Here is a 21,233-nt window from a genome sequence, read left to right as displayed (position 1 = left end):
ATGATCTTGTGATTCATAAGTCTGAGCCCTGCGTCTGGCTCTGTGCTGACAGCTTGGAGCCTGGAGCCTGCTTTGGAGTCTCTGTCTCCCTTTCTCTCTGCCCTTCCCCTGTTCACCCTCTGTCTCTGTCTCTCTTAAAAATAAATAAACATTAAAAAAAAGATTTAAGAAAAAAGAAATTGTGCATGTTGAGGACACATGTGCATGCATCAAAGGATGCCTGAAAGGATGCCCCCTAATTGGATGAAAGATTTTGCTTAAGGAGTATGACTGAGGCATTTGGGAATGAAACTCAATATGATGAAAAATATGTGGCAAACAATTACTAAGTTTTCTTCTTGTTAGACAAATATCTAGCAAAATTGTTCCTGTTTTATCTAAAAATTTCAGTAGTTTTCTTGGAACATGTTAGGGGGCCATCACAAAGAGAGTACATTAGGTAGAGATAAGGTAAAGATGATTGCATAAATTGTTTTTGTTGTTTTTTTTTTTTTTTGTCTTTGATTAGAAAAGACATTATTTTCATTATCTAAGAACAGAATGTTAAACTATCAACGTAAATACGATATAATATGACCTGTTAAGAGATGAGGGTAAAAGAGGCCAAAGCACAAGTGCATCCAAATGCACATTGAAAGTTTGTGTTCATTCCTGTATCAGTTACAGTTTGTTAATTTAAGTCCAGGGCCTCCTGGTGGCTCAGTTGGTTAAGTGTCCAACTCTTAGTTTCAGCTCAGGTCATGATTTCCTGGTTTATGGGTTCAAGCCCTATATCAGGCTCTGCACTGACAGTGAAAAGCTTGTTTCGGATCCTCTCTCTCTGCTCCTACCTCCCCCTCTCCTCCCACTCTCAAAATAAGCTTAAAAAAAGAAAACCAGTTTGTTAATATAAGTTTAGGCTTTTATAAGTTTATTTTCTAAGAAAAAGAAATTAGAAATCTACATTTATAAGAATATTTCCCAGAGAGACTTCTGATTATAGTAGTTGGACTTGGCTCGGTATGACAACTTTCTTAAGACAACTCTCTTATGACTCCTTTAGGACTTAACCCAGGAGATGGACGTACAAGCTGAAAAACTCAAATGGCTGAATAGAACCGAGTTGGAAATGCTTTCAGATAAAAGTCTGAGCTTACATGAAAGAGAAAAAATTTCAGAAAGCTTGAGAACTGTAAATTCGACATGGAATAAGGTGTGCATTAAGAATTACTGTGATCCCTTTCTCATGTTTGTTGACTTTGTTGACAAGGAAGTGGGATTATGTAACTGCTCTGCTTTTAAAAAGCATACCCCAACATGGGCACAGTTTACGAATGCTTAGCAATATTTTCAATTACTATTGTTTTCACCTGTCATGGACAGAAACCTATATTCTCAGCGAATACTTTTTATTGTACATGGGATGTTTTGGTCTGGGGATTTATATGTCATATACTACATTAAATAATGAAAGCTTATTAAAATTAGCAATAAAATGCCATATAAAGTTGTAAATTGAAGACATTAAAATAACATCCTGATGTTGCACATGACTTCTCACATATGTAGGTTTATTTTTAATGATTTTATTCAACTCATTAATTATTTTTAATGATTTGTTCATTTATTCATGTATTAACTGGGCTCCAGGTGGAGTATGTGCTAGCCTAGTATGTACTAGAAATAACTAAGATAATGTCTTTCCCCTCATGCCATTACTTTTTTTTTGCAGTTAAAACAATTAAAAGCAGAGCACGTCATAGGTTCTATTTACTTTGCCCTGGTACATACCATATTAGAGTATGAGGTCTGTCTGGGACACTGAATGGATATGTCTCTGCCCCTGGTTTGGATAGATCCCATATCAGTCAATTTTACCCTTCTTGATCCCCTTAAAATGACAGCCATCATTGTACATCTAATGGTTCAGATGTTTTATTGACCTAGATTCTCTAATTGAGAATTACTGCCTTGATGAATCACTGTTACTGATAACTCACACATGCATATCTCTGGCCTTGACCTCTCTCCATACTCCAGACTTCCATATACAATGACCTGTTCAGTGTGTTCACTTGGCTGTCCAGTGGATATCTCAGACTGACATACAAAATTGAGCTCTTGATCTCCACCTTTTCCCTGTGCTTTACTGTACTTCTCCAATCTCATATACTGGTAATTACTCATTAGTGTTTGGTCAAAATCTTTGGAGTCAGTCTTATGAGTTATATCTCAATTTAAAAAACTCCAAAGCTTGGAGTCACCGTAATCAGCTTCTCCTTCAAAATACGCATCCATTGGTGGATGGTTTGATGGACGGCTAGATGGCTAGATACATGATAAAGCAAATATAGCAAAATTCTAACAATTGTAGGTGTTGGGTGGCACACTGGGTATTCCCTGTACATTTCTTCAACCTTTTTTAGATTTGAGGAATTTCATAAATTTGACTGCTTTTCACTAACCCCAGTGCTACTAAGTAGTTTTTAGCCACCATCATCTCTTGTCTTGCTTTTACTTCAATGGCCTCCTCACTGGAGTTCCTGCTTCCTCCTCTGCCCTTTACCAAGCTCTTCTCAACAAAGCACTAAAGTATTTGTTAAAATATAATTCAGATCAAGTAACTCCTCTGAGTAAAGCCCACTAATTGCATCTCATGCGAAGTAAAGGCTGAGGTTCTACTGTGACTTGTTAGGCCCCTCATATTCTGGCTTCTTTTTTTCTCTCTGACTTCATCTTCTCTTCTCTCTCCCTTACCCTCCTCTGCAGACATGTTGGCCCTGTATAAAACATGCCAGGCACAGCTTGTGCATATTTAATCAGAGCACACTTATTTATTTAACACAAAGGATGTCAGTAGATACTGTGTGGAAGAGGGCACAGTGGTTAATTTGGGAGCACTGTGTTAGACAAAGCTGAAACTTCCTTTATCACAGAATTTCACGTTGATTTTACTCTACTCAGGTGAATTATGAGTGTCCAAGGTCAGACAATACTTATTGTGGAAATAATTTCAATAAATGTACTTTGGGAAATACTAACTTGGGCTACTTCATTCGTTCATGTATTTATTCACTCAGTAGGTTTTGACTGGTCTCTTGGTTTATGGCAGGCATGGTTTTAAGAACTAGGAATACAGCAAACAGTATGACACTGCTTCTAACCCAAAGGGTGTATTGTGGGTAAGACACGTAGCCAAATACTTATAACATAGATGTATCCTTGGGGACAAAAGGTAGAGCACCTACCTGCCTTTGGGAGGTAATCATGGAAAATTTGGTTGAGAAGATCATATCCTTGCTAATTTATAAAGAATGAGTAAGTATGGGTCAGATGAAGAATGGGGGAAGGAGCATCACAGGGAGAAGAATCAGCAAAATGGAAAGATCTAGAGGGAACAGAGAATGAGTACAGTGCATTTGGGTCCTGGAAGTAGCTCAGTGTGAAGTGGAAGAACAAGAGATGCTTGCCGAACCAGATCCTAGAGGCCTCATCATGCATCACAAGGAATTTGAGCTCCATCTTGAGAACACTTCATCACCTTGAGAGCAGTGGATGGGTTTTAATCAGGAGAAAGTCACATTTTGAAAGATCACTATAGCTTCACTCTAGAGATGGATGGAGTGATCCTAGGGATGGATAGCCTTAGGATACTATCAGGATGTCAAGTAACTCCTCTGAGCAAAGACCAGTGTCCAGATCAGAATAACTGATTTGGAAAGATCAGTTAGAGTCATTAGAAGGGGGTGTCAGGGAAACAGGTGATGAATTCAGATTTGGACATGTCTGAATGTCCAATTGACAGAATGAGCTGGACTGAAGATCTATTTTTTGGAATTTTCAGCCTCTTAAAACTCCATATAATAAATGAAACCATTAGAAACCAGGACCCAGGGAGAGAAGCCAGGGTCGAGGGTAAGAAGACCAAAAAACCTACCCTATAGAGTGTCAGTATTTGATGGATGGGCAGAGGAGAATGAGCTGGTGAAGTATGCTTAGACGATCATTCAGAGAGAAAAGCATAAAGTCAAGATTGCAGAATATTAACAGTATTTTGGGGAGGGGAAGGGACAACAATTAAATGTTACAAAGGACGAGGACAGCTAAAGACTGGAAGGTACTCTCGACAGTAATTGCAGTGAAGTGGGGGCTCTGGCAAGACTGCAGTGGATGTGAGGGTGGAGACAGAAGCTCAGGCGTTGAGGGGGCAGAAAAGCAGCAGAACTATCACTTAGAATAACACTTCCTCTTTCAAAAATATGATCATCTTTATGTATATAGTATTCTTCTCTTTGTTTGGCCTGATGCTGTAGATATGCAGAGAAGTGCCTAGCACATTGAAGGAACGCATCCAGGAACCCAGTTCTGTGTCTCAGACAAGAATTGCTGGTAAGATACAGTTTCTTTCTTAACAAAAGAATTTTTATAAGCATAGCAAATTTTTATGATTATAAACATCCTATGAGAGTTAGAAAAACAACTTAAAAAACACAATGCAATTGTGACTTATTATTCTACTTTTCAATTATTTGAAAAGAATTTCTTTCTTCTTTTTTTTTTTTCAAACAAGACGTATTTCACTGCCCAGCTTGTGCAAGGCATTCCTTTCCATGGCAGCTAAGACTTCTTTCCTGGGACTAGAGTGGGATCTGGGCCTCCACAGAGGCCACTGAAGGCCAGGGGAGAGCAAGGTGGGGAAATTGCAGTTTTTGGGGACGTGCAGTTTTTCAGGACATCAGCTACAACCTCCTCTGTTAACATATTCTCTGGTTGTGCAATTAGACACTGAGCAGGACTGATAACAGAAAGTTTGGATACTTTTGGGGCGCCTGGGTGGCTTAGTCAGTTAAGTGTCCGACTTTCACTAAGGTCATGATCTCGCAGTTCGTGGGTTCAAGCCCCGCGTCGGGCTCTGTGCTGACAGCTCAGAGCCTGGAGCCTGTTTCAGTCTGTGACTCCCTCTCTCTCTGACCCTCCCCTGCTCACGCTGTCTCTCTCTCTGTATCCTAGAAATAAAATAAAAACATTAAAAAAATTTTTTTTAAAAATAAAATAAAAGTTAAAAAAAAAAAAGAAGAAAGTTTGGATACTTTTGGAACCAAGTGGGAGAGGGGGATTTAGAAGAGTTCTCCATCCCAGCGAAGGTATTTACTGACAAATGCTGATCACTGAGATTTGGAGAAAGAAGAGTATGGTCTGTGTTTATTTCCTTCTCTCCTTGTCCAGAGTAGAGGGCAGGCTACTGCCCAGAGGCCACCACTGTCACTGCTCATCACTGCCTCGCGGGCTCTCAAAACCATCTCACCCTGTTTTCCCTCTGCTGAGTCACCAGGCAAACCCCGAAGTGTGATTAACCCTAACGTTCTTCTGTGCCGGCTACGGTGGTGATGCTGCTTCTCCCCTTCCTCCTCTTCCTCCCTTTCCCCAACCCCACCCCTCCTTGTCCTCCTCTCTCTCTGTCCCCCCTTCTTCCCTTCCTTCTTATTCCTCCACCCTGCCTCACTCATCCCCCTTCACTTCCTCCCCCTCCTCCCCTCTTCTCGCCTTCCCCCTCCACCTTCTGTTTCCCCTTAGGATTCTGACAAAGTATGAGTGGTGAGAATTAAAAAAAAAAAAAAACAACTTATTTGAAATCGCAGGCTTGTTGAGGGCTAAGTTTGTGTTGTATTTTACCTGTATTTCCCAATACCTTGCAGGAGAAATACCTGGGGCCTGATTGGTCTGTTGATTATATTCAAAACACTTGAATTAACATTTGGCTATTGCTGCCTTGCAAATACAAGCTCAGCCCCATAACAACAGGAAGCAGACTTGATGCATTTCATGAGAGAGAGAGAGAGAGAGAGCACGAGCAAGCTAGCAAGCAGGGGAGGGGCAGAGACAGAGAGGGAGGCAAAGAATCCGAAGCAGGCCCCAGGCTTCCAAGCTGTCAGCACAGAGCCTGATGCAGGGCTTGAACTCACAAACCCTGAGATCATGACCTGAGCCGAACTCGGACGCTCAATCGACACTCAATCGACTGAGCCACCCAGGCACCCCTGTTCCAGGGATGACTGCCTTATTAAGAATGATCTGCCCACTTACTGGAACGCATAGTTCTCTATTAGCTTTTCTACTAAATGTGCATTAAAATGCTGTGTATTAAAATGTTCTCTGTTCCTTTGTCATAAGGGTACTTTAAAAGGTCTGTCTATTCCACCAGCATGCTGGCCCCATAAGGGCAGGGCCTTTGTCTCCTACTCTACTGTTCTAGCATCTAGAACAGTGCTTGCACGTAATAGGTCCCTATGAGGCAGTTGGTGATTTGAAATAATGAGTGAATATTTAGGTTGTTTTTCAGTTGTTTGAAACTGCAAGGAAAGCGACAGTGAGGATTGGGCAGAATGATATGTGACACATTCTCTCGGGTATATAGTGGTAGAATTGCTGGGTCATAGAATATGAATACCCTCCTCTTGCCTAGATGTTGTCTAGACAGCCTGTTCTGGTTCACACTGCTACCAGCCATGGGAGGGCTCTCATTGTTTTACATGTTACCAGCACTTCAACATTGTATTCTCAGAACTCCTTTACACTTTTAAAAATTATTGAAGACCCTCAAAGGGCTTTCATCGTGTGAGTTATGCTTATAAATATTTACCTAATTAAAAAAAACAACAGAAATTTGAAGGATTATTTGTTTATTAATTTGTCTAAAATAGCAATAATGCATCTATTATGTTAGTAAAAATAGCATATTTTTATAAATATTAATGTTAGAAACTATTTTTTCCAAGACGAAAACAAATTTAAGTAGAAAGTGACATTGCTTTACATTTTTTAACATCTTTTTGTTTCTGGCATCTTAGAGGACCTCTGAATTCTCACCGCCACTCTGCAGTTAGTCTGCTGTGGAAGGAACCACACGTCATGCACGTAGCCTTGAGTGCAAAACCACTGTACTTGGGAGAAACTGAGCGTGAAAAGGCAAATCACTTACGCTCATCATAACTTGGGCAACCACAGCCCTAGGCAGGGTTTCTGGGCACCCAGAGCTCCCCAGACGTTACACTGTGAACCTGTGACAGGTAGACATAGGGCATTTCATTTCAGTTTGCATTTTTTCAGTTGCCTGTGTGATTGAGCCTTTTTTTCATGTTTATTTCTTTCTTGCGTCCTCTCTTGTGGATTGTCTGATTGATACTTTTGGAATTTAAAAAATTATTTTGGGAGCACTCGGGTGGCTCGGTAGGTTGAGTCCTGAATATTGATTTCAGCTTGGGTCATGATCTCATAGTTGGTGGGGTGGAGCCTTCTGTGGGGGACTCTGCACTGACCCCATGGGACCTACTTGGGATTCTCTCTCCATTTCTCTGCTTCTCCCCTGCGCCTCTGGCGAACACACATGCATGCGTGCAGTGTCTCAAAATAAACTTAATGAAACTATTTTGGTTATGAATTCCTTGTTTAGAGTGTGCATTGCAAATATCTTTTCCCTTAGTCTGTGGCTTTTTAATTTTTTTTTTTTAAGTTTATTTATTTTTGAGAGACACAGAGACAGAGTGTGAGTGGAGGAGGGACAGAGAGAGAGGGAGACACAGAATCTGAAGCAGGCTCCAGGCTGCGACCTATCAGCACAGAGCCCTATGCGGGGGTTGAACCCATGAACTATGAGATAATGACCTCAGCTGAAGTTGGACGCTTAACCAACTGGGCCATCCAGGAGCCCCTATGACTTCTAATATTTTTATTAATGGTGCTGTTTTCAGAATTCTTAAACATTAATGGTCTATTAATAGCTTCCCCTTTTTGTGTGTGTTTAGAGCATTTTTAGAACTCTAAAATCAGAAAGATTAAAAAAACTTTTTTAACACTTTTATTTATTATTGAGAGAGAGAGAGAGCATGAGCAGGGGAGGGGCAGAGAGAAAGGGAGACACAGAGTCCAAAGGAGCCTCCAGGCTCTGAGCTGTCAGCACAGAGCCCAACGCGGGGCTCAATGAACTATGAGATCATGACCTGAGCCGAAGTTAGATGCTTAACCGACTGAGCCACCCAGGTGCCCCAATATATATATTTTTTATATTCTCAGCTGACAGTTGTACAATTTTGATTTTTATATTCAGGTCCTTAATCCACCAAGAACTATAATTTTCCCAAGATGCATGTGAGGTCAAATTCTGTCCCATCATCTCCCTGCTCCAGCCATGGGTGTCCATTCTTGCCACCATCATTTATTGGCCAGTAAATTCCTCCTCATTGATATTTAATGCAGTCTCTGCTAAGGTTAGGTTTCTCTGCCACCTATGCATTGTGGCATGTCTCTTCCAGTGATCTCTTTCAATGTCTATGTCCATAAAATACTGAGTAATCATTCATTATTAGCTACATGATACAACTGAGTATCAGGTGGGGCATAAGACCTCTACCTGTTTTGACTGTGGTCCTTTTCTAAATATATATGAAATCAGATTTTGAATATATGATTTTGTCAAGTTACTGCAAATTTGTTGGGATTTTTATTAGAATTGTGCTTAATTTGCAGATTGTCTATGTTTTATTAGAAACAATTTTAAGCCTCATCTAATATACCGTATGCTAAAGTGGATTCCAGATGGATCTAATAGTTGATTCAACTCCCTCTTATATTAAAACTAAAGAAAAACAATAACCAACCTCCCATTATTAAAAACAAAGCAAGACAAAAACAGAAAGACAAAAATGGAGAAAGCATTTATCAAATCTTTGGAAAAGACAGGAGTATAACCTTAAATGTTCTGGGAAAACATTTAACAATTTAACAATTCCCCAAGACAATTTTATATATTTGATTACTGTAAGTTTGCTAGTATCTTTATTCAACATATGTTAAAACAAAAAAAAAATTGAATCCTGAAGTAGGCACATTGTTTTCAGCAATATGGCAAAGGTTCATCTTTCCAAAAAAAGATTTCATCTAAACTCACAAGGAAACAGATAAAGAACACAGTGATAAATTATACCTATTTGGTTAATAAACATAAAAGATATTTGCATTCATTGACAAAGATTAAATGAAGACAGTGGTGAAAGGTGTGTTTTTCCATTGAAATAGGATATTGTTGGTGTGGATGTAGGATTTTTTCAATTCCATACACTGTTGCTGAAAGTCTAAATTCCTTTTTTTTTAACGTTTGTTCATTTTTGAGAGAGAGAGAGAGAGCGAGCGCCGGGGAGGAGCAGAGAGAGAGGGTGACACAGAATTGAAAGCAGGTTCCAGGCTCTGAGCTGTCAGCACAGAGCCCCATGTGGGGCTTGAACTCACCAATTCTGAGATCATGACTTGAGTTCAAGTTGGATGCTTAACCAACTGAACCACCCAGGCACCCCTAAATTTCTAACTTTTAAGCAAAACACTTTGGCAATAAGTCGTAGATACATTAAACTTTTTCATATTTTCTGAATCAGTAATTCCACTTTGGGAAATTTATGCTAAGGTGGTAATCAAAAATGTGCAAAATACTCTACATGAAAAGATAATCCTTGCAAGTTGTTTTTTAAAATAAAATTTCAGGAGCAGTTTAAGTATCCAGCTGCAGAAGGGTTAACTAAAACTTACTGAATATATTCTATGTAGATATATATATATATATATATGTATATATATATACACTATGTACATAGTATATACTTGTATACACATATACATACAAAAGAATATATACTTACGTGGATTATTACATAAGTAAGTATTCATGATGAGTTTGTAGCTGGGGCCCGAGGTGCTTGCACCTGGCTCTGGGGGTCCCAGACAGATGAGGTTCGGCTACTTACCACTGACAGAATTCAAAGACGAAGAGAGGACTGGTGGAGAAACAAGAATTTATTTCAGTGAGGCCAGCAGTGGGAAGACAGCAGACTTGTATCTCAAAGAGTTACCAAAGTGCTGAAAATACTTTTAGGTTTATATAAGGTAAAGGTGAAACAAAGGTCAGTGGGTAGGTGCAGGTGGGCAGTGAAGGTCAGGCCCATCATCTTCCAGGCATCTATCACATGGGGTCTTGCTGGCTCAGGGCAATCCTTGTTGCTTGAGGGGATACTTTTGGTTTCCAATATGCGATGCCTGCGGGGTCTTTTGCCTGAGTTCAGAGATAAGCTGGAAAGAAGAACTTCATCAGTTAGACAGTTTGAGGTAAAAAGGGAGGTAGTTGAAGCCCTCTTTCAGTTTTGTTAAAAATGAGCAGTACTCATCAAGTTAACTGGAAAAGAATAGAAAATCAGAATAAATCGACTTTACAAATTAAGGCAAACATCTTGACAAAATAAAGTAGCAGGACTAATTTTCCTATAGTTGATTTGTTTTTTATTTTACTTTTTTCTTGGTGTCAGTGTTAGTTACTTCTGACTTACCGCTGCCCTAGAATATTGTGGGACAGTTTAATTAGCTTTTGGCTACATGGACATATGGATTCTACAGGAAATGCCATTGTCATTTTAGGATGAAAAAATAAAAACTTCTTACAATTTTTTTTACTTAAACTAAATTTTATGTAAGCACACATCCACACGCAAATCACCGATGCCACCACAGTCAGAATCTCCTGCTGATATATTAATACTTTGCCACATTTTAAAATTTCAGCTCATCCTAATGTCCAAAAGGTGGTGCTAGTATCATCTGCGTCAGACATTTCTATTCAGTCTCCTCGTACTTCGGAAATTTCAATTCCTGCTGATTTGGATAAAACCATAACAGAACTAGCTGACTGGCTGGTTCTGATCGACCAGATGTTGAAGTCCAACATTGTCACTGTCGGGGATGTAGAAGAGATCAATAAGACAGTTTCCCGAATGAAAGTAAGTACAGAATGTAAAGGCTTGTCATGGAAATACCACACGCAGAAGCAGACAAGATCTGTTTGGATCTCCTTTGTTTGTCCTAAACCCTGGGAGAATGAGCTTTAAAAAACTCTTTATCTGTCCAACAGCCATGCTATGTTTGGCTAGCTCCAAAGAGAAAAGCTTTTCTTGCACTTTTAGTGTTTTTGTAAGACGAGGTTTACCAACTTGACGTGTAGATCAGTGTATTTTAGTTGTATTTAAAAATTTTAAGATTTATTTTGAGAGAGGGAGAGAAAGAGAGCTTGCACTCACAGAAGCACATGGGGTAAGGGCAGAGAGAGAGAGAGAGAGAGAGAGAGAGGAAGAAAGAATCCCAAGCAGGCTCTGTACAGTCAGCCTAGAGCCCCATATGGGACTCAGTCTCACAAACTGTGAAATCATGACCTGAGCCAAAATCAAGAGCTGGATGCTTAACTGACTGAGCCTCCCAGGTGCCCCAGACTTTGTGTATTTTAAAATGAAAAGTTTTTAATGTTTTTATTTGTTTTTGAGAGAGAGAGAGAGAGAGAGACAGAGGGAGAAAACGAGTGGGGGAGGGGCAGAGAGAACGGGAGACACAGAATCCGAAGAAAGCTCCAGGCTTTGAGCTGTCAGCAAAGGCTCGATGCCAGCTCAAACTCGTGAACCACAGGATTATGACCTTAGCCGAAGTCAGAACCTTAACTGACTGAACCACCCAGATGCCCCGACTTAGTATATTTAAAAATCTAAAACTGATACCATAAAGTGAGATACACTGATACAAATGTAAACTAGTGTTAAATTTAATGCCTAGTGTAATGTAGGGTATTTTCTCAAAGCCCCTTCTCACTTTATATTTTGTAATTAGCTTATTTGTTAATTGCTGACTTCAGAAGTGAGAATCTCCTGCCTAGAAATTTATTACTGTGCATACACCATCTAATATAAATTTTCAATATTCATAGTGTGCTCTGTTCTGGGCTGTGTGTTATATAGAGATACTGAAAAGAACATACCAGATAGAAATTGCGAAGGTACCGTAAAATAACAACAGCTATTGCTAACTTTTATTAGGTGATTAATATGTGCTGGGCAGCTCAAAATATTTTACATGTATCATTTCCTTCACTTTTTTAACAGTCTTTTGAGGTTGGTATTGATTTTATCCCCAGATTACAAGTATGTCCAAAGTGAGGGGAGGAACTGAGTACACATAAGTAGAGAAGTTGCTGCAGCAAGACAGAATCCAGTAGATGCCCTAGAATCAGTACAGATCACCTGTTAGAGGAGCCGGGATGAGGAACGAGATTACTTCACAATGGTGGAAAGTAGACTATGTGGGATTTTGACATCTGGAGATAAAGTAAATGACATTCCTGACACAGGGAACAGCATGAATAAAGACATGAGGCAGGGGAGCGTGAGGGACGTTGGGTCAACATTTGTGCAATAAAGAAGTGTAGTGGGAAGTAAGATAGCAAAGGCATGTTCAAGTTCACTTTGGGAGGGAGGTCCTAGACCATGCAAAGCCCGTTGGGCTTTTAGTCTGTAAGCAGTTGGCAAGCATCTTTTCCCCCCTTTTCTTTTTCTTTTTTAATTGTGGCTGGGGACTGATGTAATAGTGCACTCCTTTGGTAAGAAGATTGGGATGCTTCTTAGTGCTTAGGATAAATTAGAGGCAAGAGATACTTAAAGCAAGCAAAAGAGCCCTTTCTAAGTGGCTAAGATGATGCTATTACAATTAGCGGAAATAAGGAATAGAAGAAATGGACTGTGGATGAAGATTTGATTGATTTAGTTTCAGATATGTAGTGTTGAGAGATTCTTAGGCCATTTAGAAGGAAATAATCAGCATTCATTGAAATGTCTCTCTGGGGCTCAGGATTAGAAGTTGTGAATAATCCATTTCGAAATAATATTTGACACTATAGGGCTAATTGAAATCTGAAAAATTAGTGAATTTATAAAGAGGAAGAGCTAGGAGAGAATCTGTGTCAGACTATTTGTACTCACTGGAAATGGCATTTTCTAATCTTTACAGTTTATTATTAGTTCTGTGCTTAGAACACTATATTCCTGATATTTTAAACTTTTTGCACCTATTTATCAGGACTGAGATAAATTCCCTGCAGCAGCATTTTTCATGTCTGCATGCATTTAATTTGCAGTTATTCCAAAAGCATTTTTCTACTGCCTCACCCCAGCCCTGCAGGTGACGTTAGTTTATAGTCATGTCTGATATAGGACACAAATGCAGGGTATCGTCAGCACAGATGTCCCTGTGAATGTTTTCAGACCATGTTTTCCATAGGGGTTTTCTTCATTGAATCTGCTCAGACTTGATATAGCTGAGCTGTACGGTTTTTATTATTTCTTTTTGTGAAGACAAAAACACAGAGAGTTAAGTGTTTTGCCGGGTGACCCAGATGATAAGTGGCAGAGCTGAGATTTAAACCCAGGCCATTTGCCTCCCAACCTCGCCCTTTCTCTACCAGACTGCTGATGCCTCCTCATCCTGTATAGGAGGAAAACTAGTCTGATACCAGCACACTGGATTTGCTTTGTTAGTAGGACCCTTATGGTGTGGCTTATTAACCTGTCTTCATGATCGTCTTCTCTTAACAGATCACAAAGGCTGACTTAGAGCAACGCCATCCTCAGCTTGACTGTGTTTTTACATTGGCACAGAATTTGAAAAATAAAGCTTCCAGTTCAGATGTGAGAACAGCAATCACAGAAAAATGTGAGTTTTTAAAAAATTATGTATCCTCCACTTTCCCTGAAAATGGGAACATACACATACACGTTTTCATAGATTATTTAACCAAAAATTAATTTTATTTGATATTTGATAGTATCTATTAATTACTATGGCTTTCCTTTTATTTTTATTTTTGTGAACATTATTACAGTTCCCTTATGAATTCCTTAAAGTGTTAACCTTATTACTCTTCTAAAAATTTATTTCCTAATGTTTATTTTATTTATTTTGAGAGAGGGAGAGAGAGCAGGGAAGGGGCAGAGAGAGAGAGAGAGAGAGGATTGCAAGCAGGCTCTGCCCTGTCAGTGCGGAGCCCACGCAGAGCTTGAACTCATGAAGTGTGAGATCATGACCTGAGCCAAAATCAACAATCAGACACTTAACTGACTGAGCCACCCAGGCACCCCTAATCTTCTTACTTTTAAGTAATTACTGGTACATTGGATTTTTTTTCCTTTTAAGTTAGGATTTCTTAAAGAAATTAAAAAAATGAAGCTAGAGAAAACCATCAGAATGCAAACCCTTGCTTTCATTATAATTTATTTAGTAAAACCAGACCTTGGTATGTCTGTTTAACTCCTTCAAATTCATTCCAAAAAGAATTTATTGAGCAGCTACCAGGTACCTGTGGGCTGGGTACTAATTTGGGAATAATTTAGTTAAAAGCAGAATAAAACAAAACAAAAAATAAACATACAAAACACAGCAGCAAAGATCCCTGTTTCATCTGCTTTCTGGCTTAAAATAAGCATCTGTGAAATCTGAATAGCATATAAAACAGTCTCAATTCTCAAGAATGTCATGTAGGGATAGTCACTGTCTGCTTTCATCGACCCTCTCCCATCCCGTCCTCCACCGGCTGTAGCTATGCCATATTGTAGGTATTCTTCAAAACATTCTGGAAGTTTCTAGTCTCCTTGCCTTCATTCACATTATTATTATTATTATTTTTCCTCTAGGCCTTTTCTTCCCCAGTGAAATTCTACTCGGCAGCTAAAATGCCATCCCCGTGTGATGTCTTCCCTACCGTCTACTAGTCCCTGGAGAACTGTATTTTCTATCTTTAGTTCCTTCTGTGGCCTTTCCCTAATCATGTCCTTGTGAATCTCACAATTATTTCAATTCTCTCTCCCTTCCATACATAGTAAATATTCACCTTTCTGGCTCTACGGCCTCCCACAGTGTTCAATACAAAATAAGGACTTCATAAATATTTGGGGCAGAACATAAACTGAAAGTTTATTACTTTGTCTAGTATTTCTGAGGTGAAGCAAGTCAACGCTTCCTCCTATGAAAAGTGTTTCAATTTCAAAATACATGTGGCTGCAGCAACATTATCGGAACAGATGAGTTAGCAGAGAACTTTCAGTGTCTCACAGTGTTGGTTTATTTTTACTNGATGGCTTGGGTCTCTGTGGAAACTCTGGAGTGATCTTGTTTCCTGTCATGTGGCAGGAGAGCTTCTCTGCCTCAGTGACACCAAACTGTTTACAAAGTCATCTCCATTTCTCTTTTTCCACAGCTTACGTTTTTCCCACCCCCTCCATTTTGTCCACCATTTCTTGTAAGGGTTTTTAAAAATTTTTTTAATTCTTTTTTTTTTTTTTTTTTTTTTTTTTTTTTTTAATTTCTGAGAGAGAGACAGCATGAGCAGAGGAGGGTTAGAGAGAGAGAGGGGGATACAGCATCTGAAACAGGCTCCAGGCTCTGAGCTAGCTGTCAGCACAGAGCCTGATGCAGGGCTTGAACCCACGAACTGTGAAATCATGACCTGAGCCGAAGTCGGACGCTTAACCAACTGAGCCACCCAAGCGCCCCTCTTGTAAGGTTTTTTGACAAGACTTTTCTTCTTCTGAGTAGCTTCCTTTCTAATTTAACTCCCTCTCTTTGTTTTTTTTCTCCTTTTTTATTTTCATAGAGCCTACATAATCTTTGTCATTACTCATTATGTGAAAAAACAAAAGTTCTCAGTAGGAGTGTACTGCCTGTAATAACCTGCTTTTAGCACTCATTCACAAAGAGTAGAACAATTTGCTTAACGATAAACCTGTGATATTGCTGTCACTTGATGTCTCTCATGTTATTTGTTCAGTATTAAAAGATTCTATTAGTAGTAGGTTTGGTCATAAGTACTTTATGTAACTTTTTAACTGACAAGTAGGACTTTATGATGAATTTGTTCTCTCTTGAAGTGAAAAACTTAGACAATGCATTTAAACCAGTAAACAAGGCAACTTAAAACAGATCATCTCATTGAACAATTTTTAAAAAATATTACATGGAAGTATAATTTTCAGTTTTCTGAACAATCTTAAATTGATAACTCTTATGGCTTGCTGTAACCGTGTTATCCCAAGAATTTTTACCAAAAGGTCCCATTCTGCCTTATCTGCAGTATTATTTTGTGGTTAAGCTCTTGTTGGCCTGGTATTTAACCAGAGGGCTATGCACTGTGTGTGATATACGGAGCATCTTCTAGACATTTTTGAAGTCCTACCTACTTATGATCAATGGGTTGTTGAAGTTATTCAGAGCTATTGTTTACTATTGCCTCAGTTCAAGGTCATGAACTGCCCGTGAAGTAATTCATCAAAAGTTTGTTTCTTTAGATCTCTCTTTCCTTAGCCCCTTGTTAAAAATGAGAAGAGGAGAGAAGGCAGGGGAGAAAAAGGGTGGAGAACGGACAGAGGAGAGAAAGAAAAAGAAATAGAAAGAAATATTTAAAAAAATAGAAGAAAAGATCTGGTAGATTTTTTTATGGTAAAGAGCCATTGGGGACACAGAACTTGAATCTAATTTGCTTTTGGTGTTTTTCTTGAACATATAAAAATACTTTCTTTTAGGTTTCATGCTACAGTAAAACAAACATGAAAAGTATGCTTAAATAGATTATTTCCTTTCAAAATCCTGACAGCCGTAGAGCATCTTCCTTTGAAGATGACAAGTGACTACATCTGTGTCTTACAGTTCTGTCATAAAGTATTGTTAAACTCTACCTTTATCAAACCAGGTTCTGTGAATATAAATTAGGAATTTATTTTCTTTATAATTTTTGATTTATCCATTTAAAGCAGCAGATATTTTTATTGTGAGCTATTTCAGTGCTTTTAAAATAGAATTTGGGGGCACCTGAGTGCCTCAGTCGGTTAAGTGTCTGACTCTTGATATTGGTTCAGGTCATGATCTTATGGTTATGGGATCGAGCCCTACATCGGGCTCTGTGCTGACAGTGTGGAGCCTGCCTGGGATTCTCTCTCTCCCTCTCTGTCTGTCCCTCCCTTGCACTCTCTCTCTCTCAAAAACAAATAAATAAACTTTTAAAAAGTCCCTTAAAATGTATGTACCAACTTGTCTTCTTTTTCCTTTTTATTTATAACCTTACTTATGATAAACTTGGTATCAGGTTATTTTCCCCCTTTCCTGATAGTTACTTTCTGGGATTATTTTTATAATGTCTCCTCCAGTGGAAAAGGTCAAGAACCAGTGGGATAGCACTCAGCATGGTGTTGAGCTAAGACAGCAGCAGCTGGAGGACATGATTATCGACAGTCTTCAGTGGGATGACCACAGGGAGGAAACTGAGGAGCTTATGAGAAAGTATGAGGCTCGACTCTACATTCTCCAACAAGCTCGAAGGGATCCACTCATCAAGCAAATTTCTGATAACCAAGTAAGACTCATAGGTTTTTTTTGGCATTATCAGGTTGTTGGATGTACTTTTTGGTTGCATCATTAACTGTAATTTTTAGGACCCTTGTCATGAAGTTTTCACAATTGCTTAGAATATACATCTAAATTTATATAAGACATTTGACCAGGAAGGTTTTTGAAAAATTTCAGAAAGCATAACAAATAGAAATTTCCCTGCATGCCAGATTTATCACTCATTGAGTCTTTGCAAATGGAACACAACCATGAGCCAGCATCTAGAAAGAAAGGAACCCTTCTCCTTTTACTCCCTTCCATGTCTACCTTGAAGGTTATTTTTATTTATGAAATTCTCTGAGATCTTCATTTGAAGCTACTACAGTGAACAAATCAGGTAATAAGTTTGGTTTCTTTTAATACCTTTATAACCAAACTGTTTTATCTATAGTGTCAGATTAAGTAACTGTTTTGTGATTGGTTTGAATATAAAGTTGGCGATGTTGAACATTAATGGTATTTTAAAGTGCTATTTTACATTCTCTCTATAATTATAGAAAATGTTAGGGGCCCAGGTGGCTCAGGGTGTTAAGTGTCCACCTCTTGGTTTCAGCTCAGGTCACGATCTCACCGTTTGTGAGGTCAAGCCCCTCATCAGACTCTGCACTGATAGCATGGAACCTGGTTGGGATTCTCTCTTTCTCTCTCTACCCCTCCACCCACTTGTGCATATTCCCTCTCTCTCTCAAAAATTAATGAATAAACATTTTTTAAAAAGAAAATATTCTTGAATTACAGGTTATAGTTGTTAGGTTATATTTTAGTTTAACATTCCTTTGCCCTTCAGGTAGCCTGAGAGTGTACATTTGGGAATAAATGTATATATACATTATTAAAGATATAATAAAGAATATGTGGGAAAGAAAATGCAAAACATGAGAGCATGTATTTATTCTTCACATATGCAGACTTTACGTGGTTACAATTTAGAAGGGGCCAGGTGTCCTAATTTTGTGGATGGTTTTCTGTGTTTATGATATCTGCACATTGTTTTCATTAAATGACTCAAATACAATAGTCAGCAAAGCCCAGGACACTTAACTAGAGGAAAAAAATAAAAAGTGATACCAATGCTTCAATCAGCAGATATTCAAAATGTTCCTTTCTAAACAACAATGTGGCTCTTTGCTGCTTAAACTTTAGGCTGGATTTTTTTTTTTTTTTTGCCAGTTGCTATAAAAAGCATGATAGGAACCTTCATTTGTCATTTGGATTTCATGGGGAGTATCTAGATCCAGGGGTTCTGAGAGGTGGAAAACCAGTGCCTGTGGACACACTCCGCATCCGTGTAGTTATTTAAACAACTCTCAGTAAACCTTGCTTGGCTCCTTGATCCACCCAAGCAGTTAACTTTGTCAACACACACAGGGAGCCAGGGGCACGGAGGACTTCCATGTTGTTGGCCGTTTTTCTTTCTGCCAGTATGTAGAGGAACTCAGTAGTACGTTTATTCCTGTATGATGCACGTTGCTATAAGGATCTGATATAAAGCAGAACAAATGTAAAAGGTAAATGGTTTGAGGATGTAAAATATCTCAAAGAAGAAAAGATAGTTTATTAATATCGTCTGCTATGTACTTGATCATTTCTAAGACATTTGCCTTTTCACTTCCAGAATGACTTTTATTTAAGCTTATGTTCAAGATTTTGTCCCATAATTTGCTTGTTTCTTTTGATATTTGTTTCTAAAACATGTCACAACCTACTGGGAGGGCGAGTGTTGGGGTAGTACTAGTTACTGAGTGACCACACCTAATCATTACACCTACAATTACACCTTAGATATTGCTTCAAGAACTGGGTCCTGGAGATGGTATCATCATGGCGTTCGATAATGTCCTGCAGAAGCTGCTGGAGGAATATGGTAGTGATGACACCAGAAATGTGAAAGAAACCACCGAGTACTTAAAAACATCATGGCTCAACCTCAAACAAAGGTAACACTTAGGGCCTGGCAGGTAAATGCATGTAAGGGTGAGAATTTGGTTGCTTTGACTTTCTCATGGAAACATGCCAAATATGGGACTACTAGAAGTATCTTATTCTTATTACCTATAAATTTTTTTTGTACTGTGCTGTTACTAGCATCACGCTTAGTACAGAAGGTATGTTTATATATTATCTACTTGAATTTCTACAATGGGGTTCTCTTTGATTGAGTCTAAACCTTGCCATGGGTCATTTTATGTGTTCTGATTTTCCTAGGCCTGCCAGCATTACCTGAAATACATCCTGTATAGTAGTACTGTGGTGGTAAGGACCAGTTAGGTATTTACAGTTGCATCAGGGTAATACTATCCCTAATTGTAATTAAAATAGTGTGCTGTTTGGCCAGGTTGTCCTCAGTCGAGGTTGAGAACACACGGATCCAACACCAGACTTCTGAAACATGCTGTGTATATTTAGGGCTTCAACTAATTTATTTTCTTTCCATTACTCTGTCAAGCTAGTATATTTGGAATGATCTAAAATAGCATATGTATTTATAAGAGATTTTTCTGTCACATGAACACCTAGGGTCTGAGGAACTTGAAGCAGTGGTTAGCATCTTTTTAAGATAGCATGTTTATATTGATCATCAGGAAAAAGTGTTCACTCCCTGCATAGTCCTGGGAATGCCTGTGTCTAATAAAATTATGGTTTCATACACATCTTTATATATTGAGATTCAACCAACTGCCTGAAAGCTAATTTGTATCAAAACACATTTATTTTGCAGTGAGTAAAATGGATATTATTAGAACACCTCATGATACATGTTACTGGTAATAAAGTATGGCCAAGCATTTAGTAACAGTTTGACATGGAGGTGGTTTACACATTTTTAGAATGCCATTTTTAGAGTCTCTAATGTAGATTTTTAGGAAACTCAAAGAATTATGAGGCACTATATGGGTGTGAATATATATGTTGCTACATATACCTAGGATTCTGGAGGAAATAAGACTGGGAAAACAGATACAAAACTTCAAAGTAGTTAAAGCAGAAGACAGCTACAATGCTGCTCTTTCTAGCATTTTAGTACATCTGTGGTCTTTTGCTGTAACAGGTTACTTGGATGTAGTAAGGATCCCAAAACTAAGGCAGGGAAGAGGGTGACTTAAAAACAGCTATAGGATAAGTAAGTCCTGGGGACCTAATGCATAGCACGGTGTCCATAGTTAACCATACTGTATTGGGTATTTGAATGTTACCAAGTAGATCTTAAAAGTTCTCAGCACAAGAAGAAAAATGTGTAACTCTGTGTGGTGATAGACGTTAACTAAATTTACTGTGTTAATCATTTTGCAAAATATACTTACATCAAATCATTATGTTTTATACCTTAGGGCTCTTTCCTAAAGGTAATGCAGCATGATATGTCAGTTATATCTCACTTTAAAAATCCAGCTTTAACACTAAGATAGTCCTTAAGCACACTTTATCTGTGTTTTTCCAAAAATCCGTATGTAAGAATTATGAGTTTGTTTTGGGTTGTAAATGATACCAGAAACACTGATCACTTAGGAATATGAAGCCTACTTTATTTAGCACCTCCAATTCTTTTTTTTTTTTTTTTTGCTTTTACTTTGTAAATATTTTAAGACAGCCTACAGCAGTAGTTAGAGTAGATGGAAGAGGCAATTAAAAATGAATTATATTCCAAGGTGATCTTTCATTTATCAAAGCTAAGACAAGCACAGTGTTCCAATTTTATGGTAGTTACAAGTCATTGTCCTTATTGTTTTTTATTACTGCTTTCGGAGGGAAATACATCAACATTAATATTTAGAAGTGATTTAGGTATATTACTATCTATAAAGCAGGGAAAATACAAAAAAACTATAGTTCACAGGATCCTTCCCTGAGTGACAGCTGGGGTTTCTGTATTTTTCTAGGATTTTCCCATTTAAACACAGTGATATTAACAATTTTTAAGTGTTTTAATGGGACACATTTCTAGAATATACAAATCTTTCCTTGCCTTA

General features: G+C 38.4%; 1 protein-coding gene across 3 annotated transcripts in view; it reads left to right on the top strand.

Moving 5' to 3' along the window:
* Positions 1 to 21,233, top strand: part of UTRN (utrophin) — a 563,065-nt gene that overhangs the window by 295,553 nt on the left and 246,279 nt on the right. For all 3 annotated transcript variants that reach the window (XM_077776104.1, XM_077776105.1, XM_077776103.1), the window contains 6 exons: positions 1,043 to 1,192; positions 4,293 to 4,368; positions 10,579 to 10,793; positions 13,425 to 13,542; positions 17,025 to 17,230; positions 19,048 to 19,202. In XM_077776104.1, the coding sequence (XP_077632230.1) occupies positions 1,043 to 1,192; positions 4,293 to 4,368; positions 10,579 to 10,793; positions 13,425 to 13,542; positions 17,025 to 17,230; positions 19,048 to 19,202 (920 nt within the window). The remainder of the gene's footprint in view (positions 1 to 1,042; positions 1,193 to 4,292; positions 4,369 to 10,578; positions 10,794 to 13,424; positions 13,543 to 17,024; positions 17,231 to 19,047; positions 19,203 to 21,233) is intronic.

The sequence above is a fragment of the Crocuta crocuta genome, unplaced genomic scaffold, assembly GCF_008692635.1.
Source record: "Crocuta crocuta isolate KB4526 unplaced genomic scaffold, BGI_CrCroc_1.0 scaffold25, whole genome shotgun sequence".
NCBI lineage: Eukaryota > Metazoa > Chordata > Mammalia > Carnivora > Hyaenidae > Crocuta > Crocuta crocuta.
Note: the sequence above shows the minus strand (reverse complement) of the source record. Positions and strands in the feature narration are given on the sequence as shown.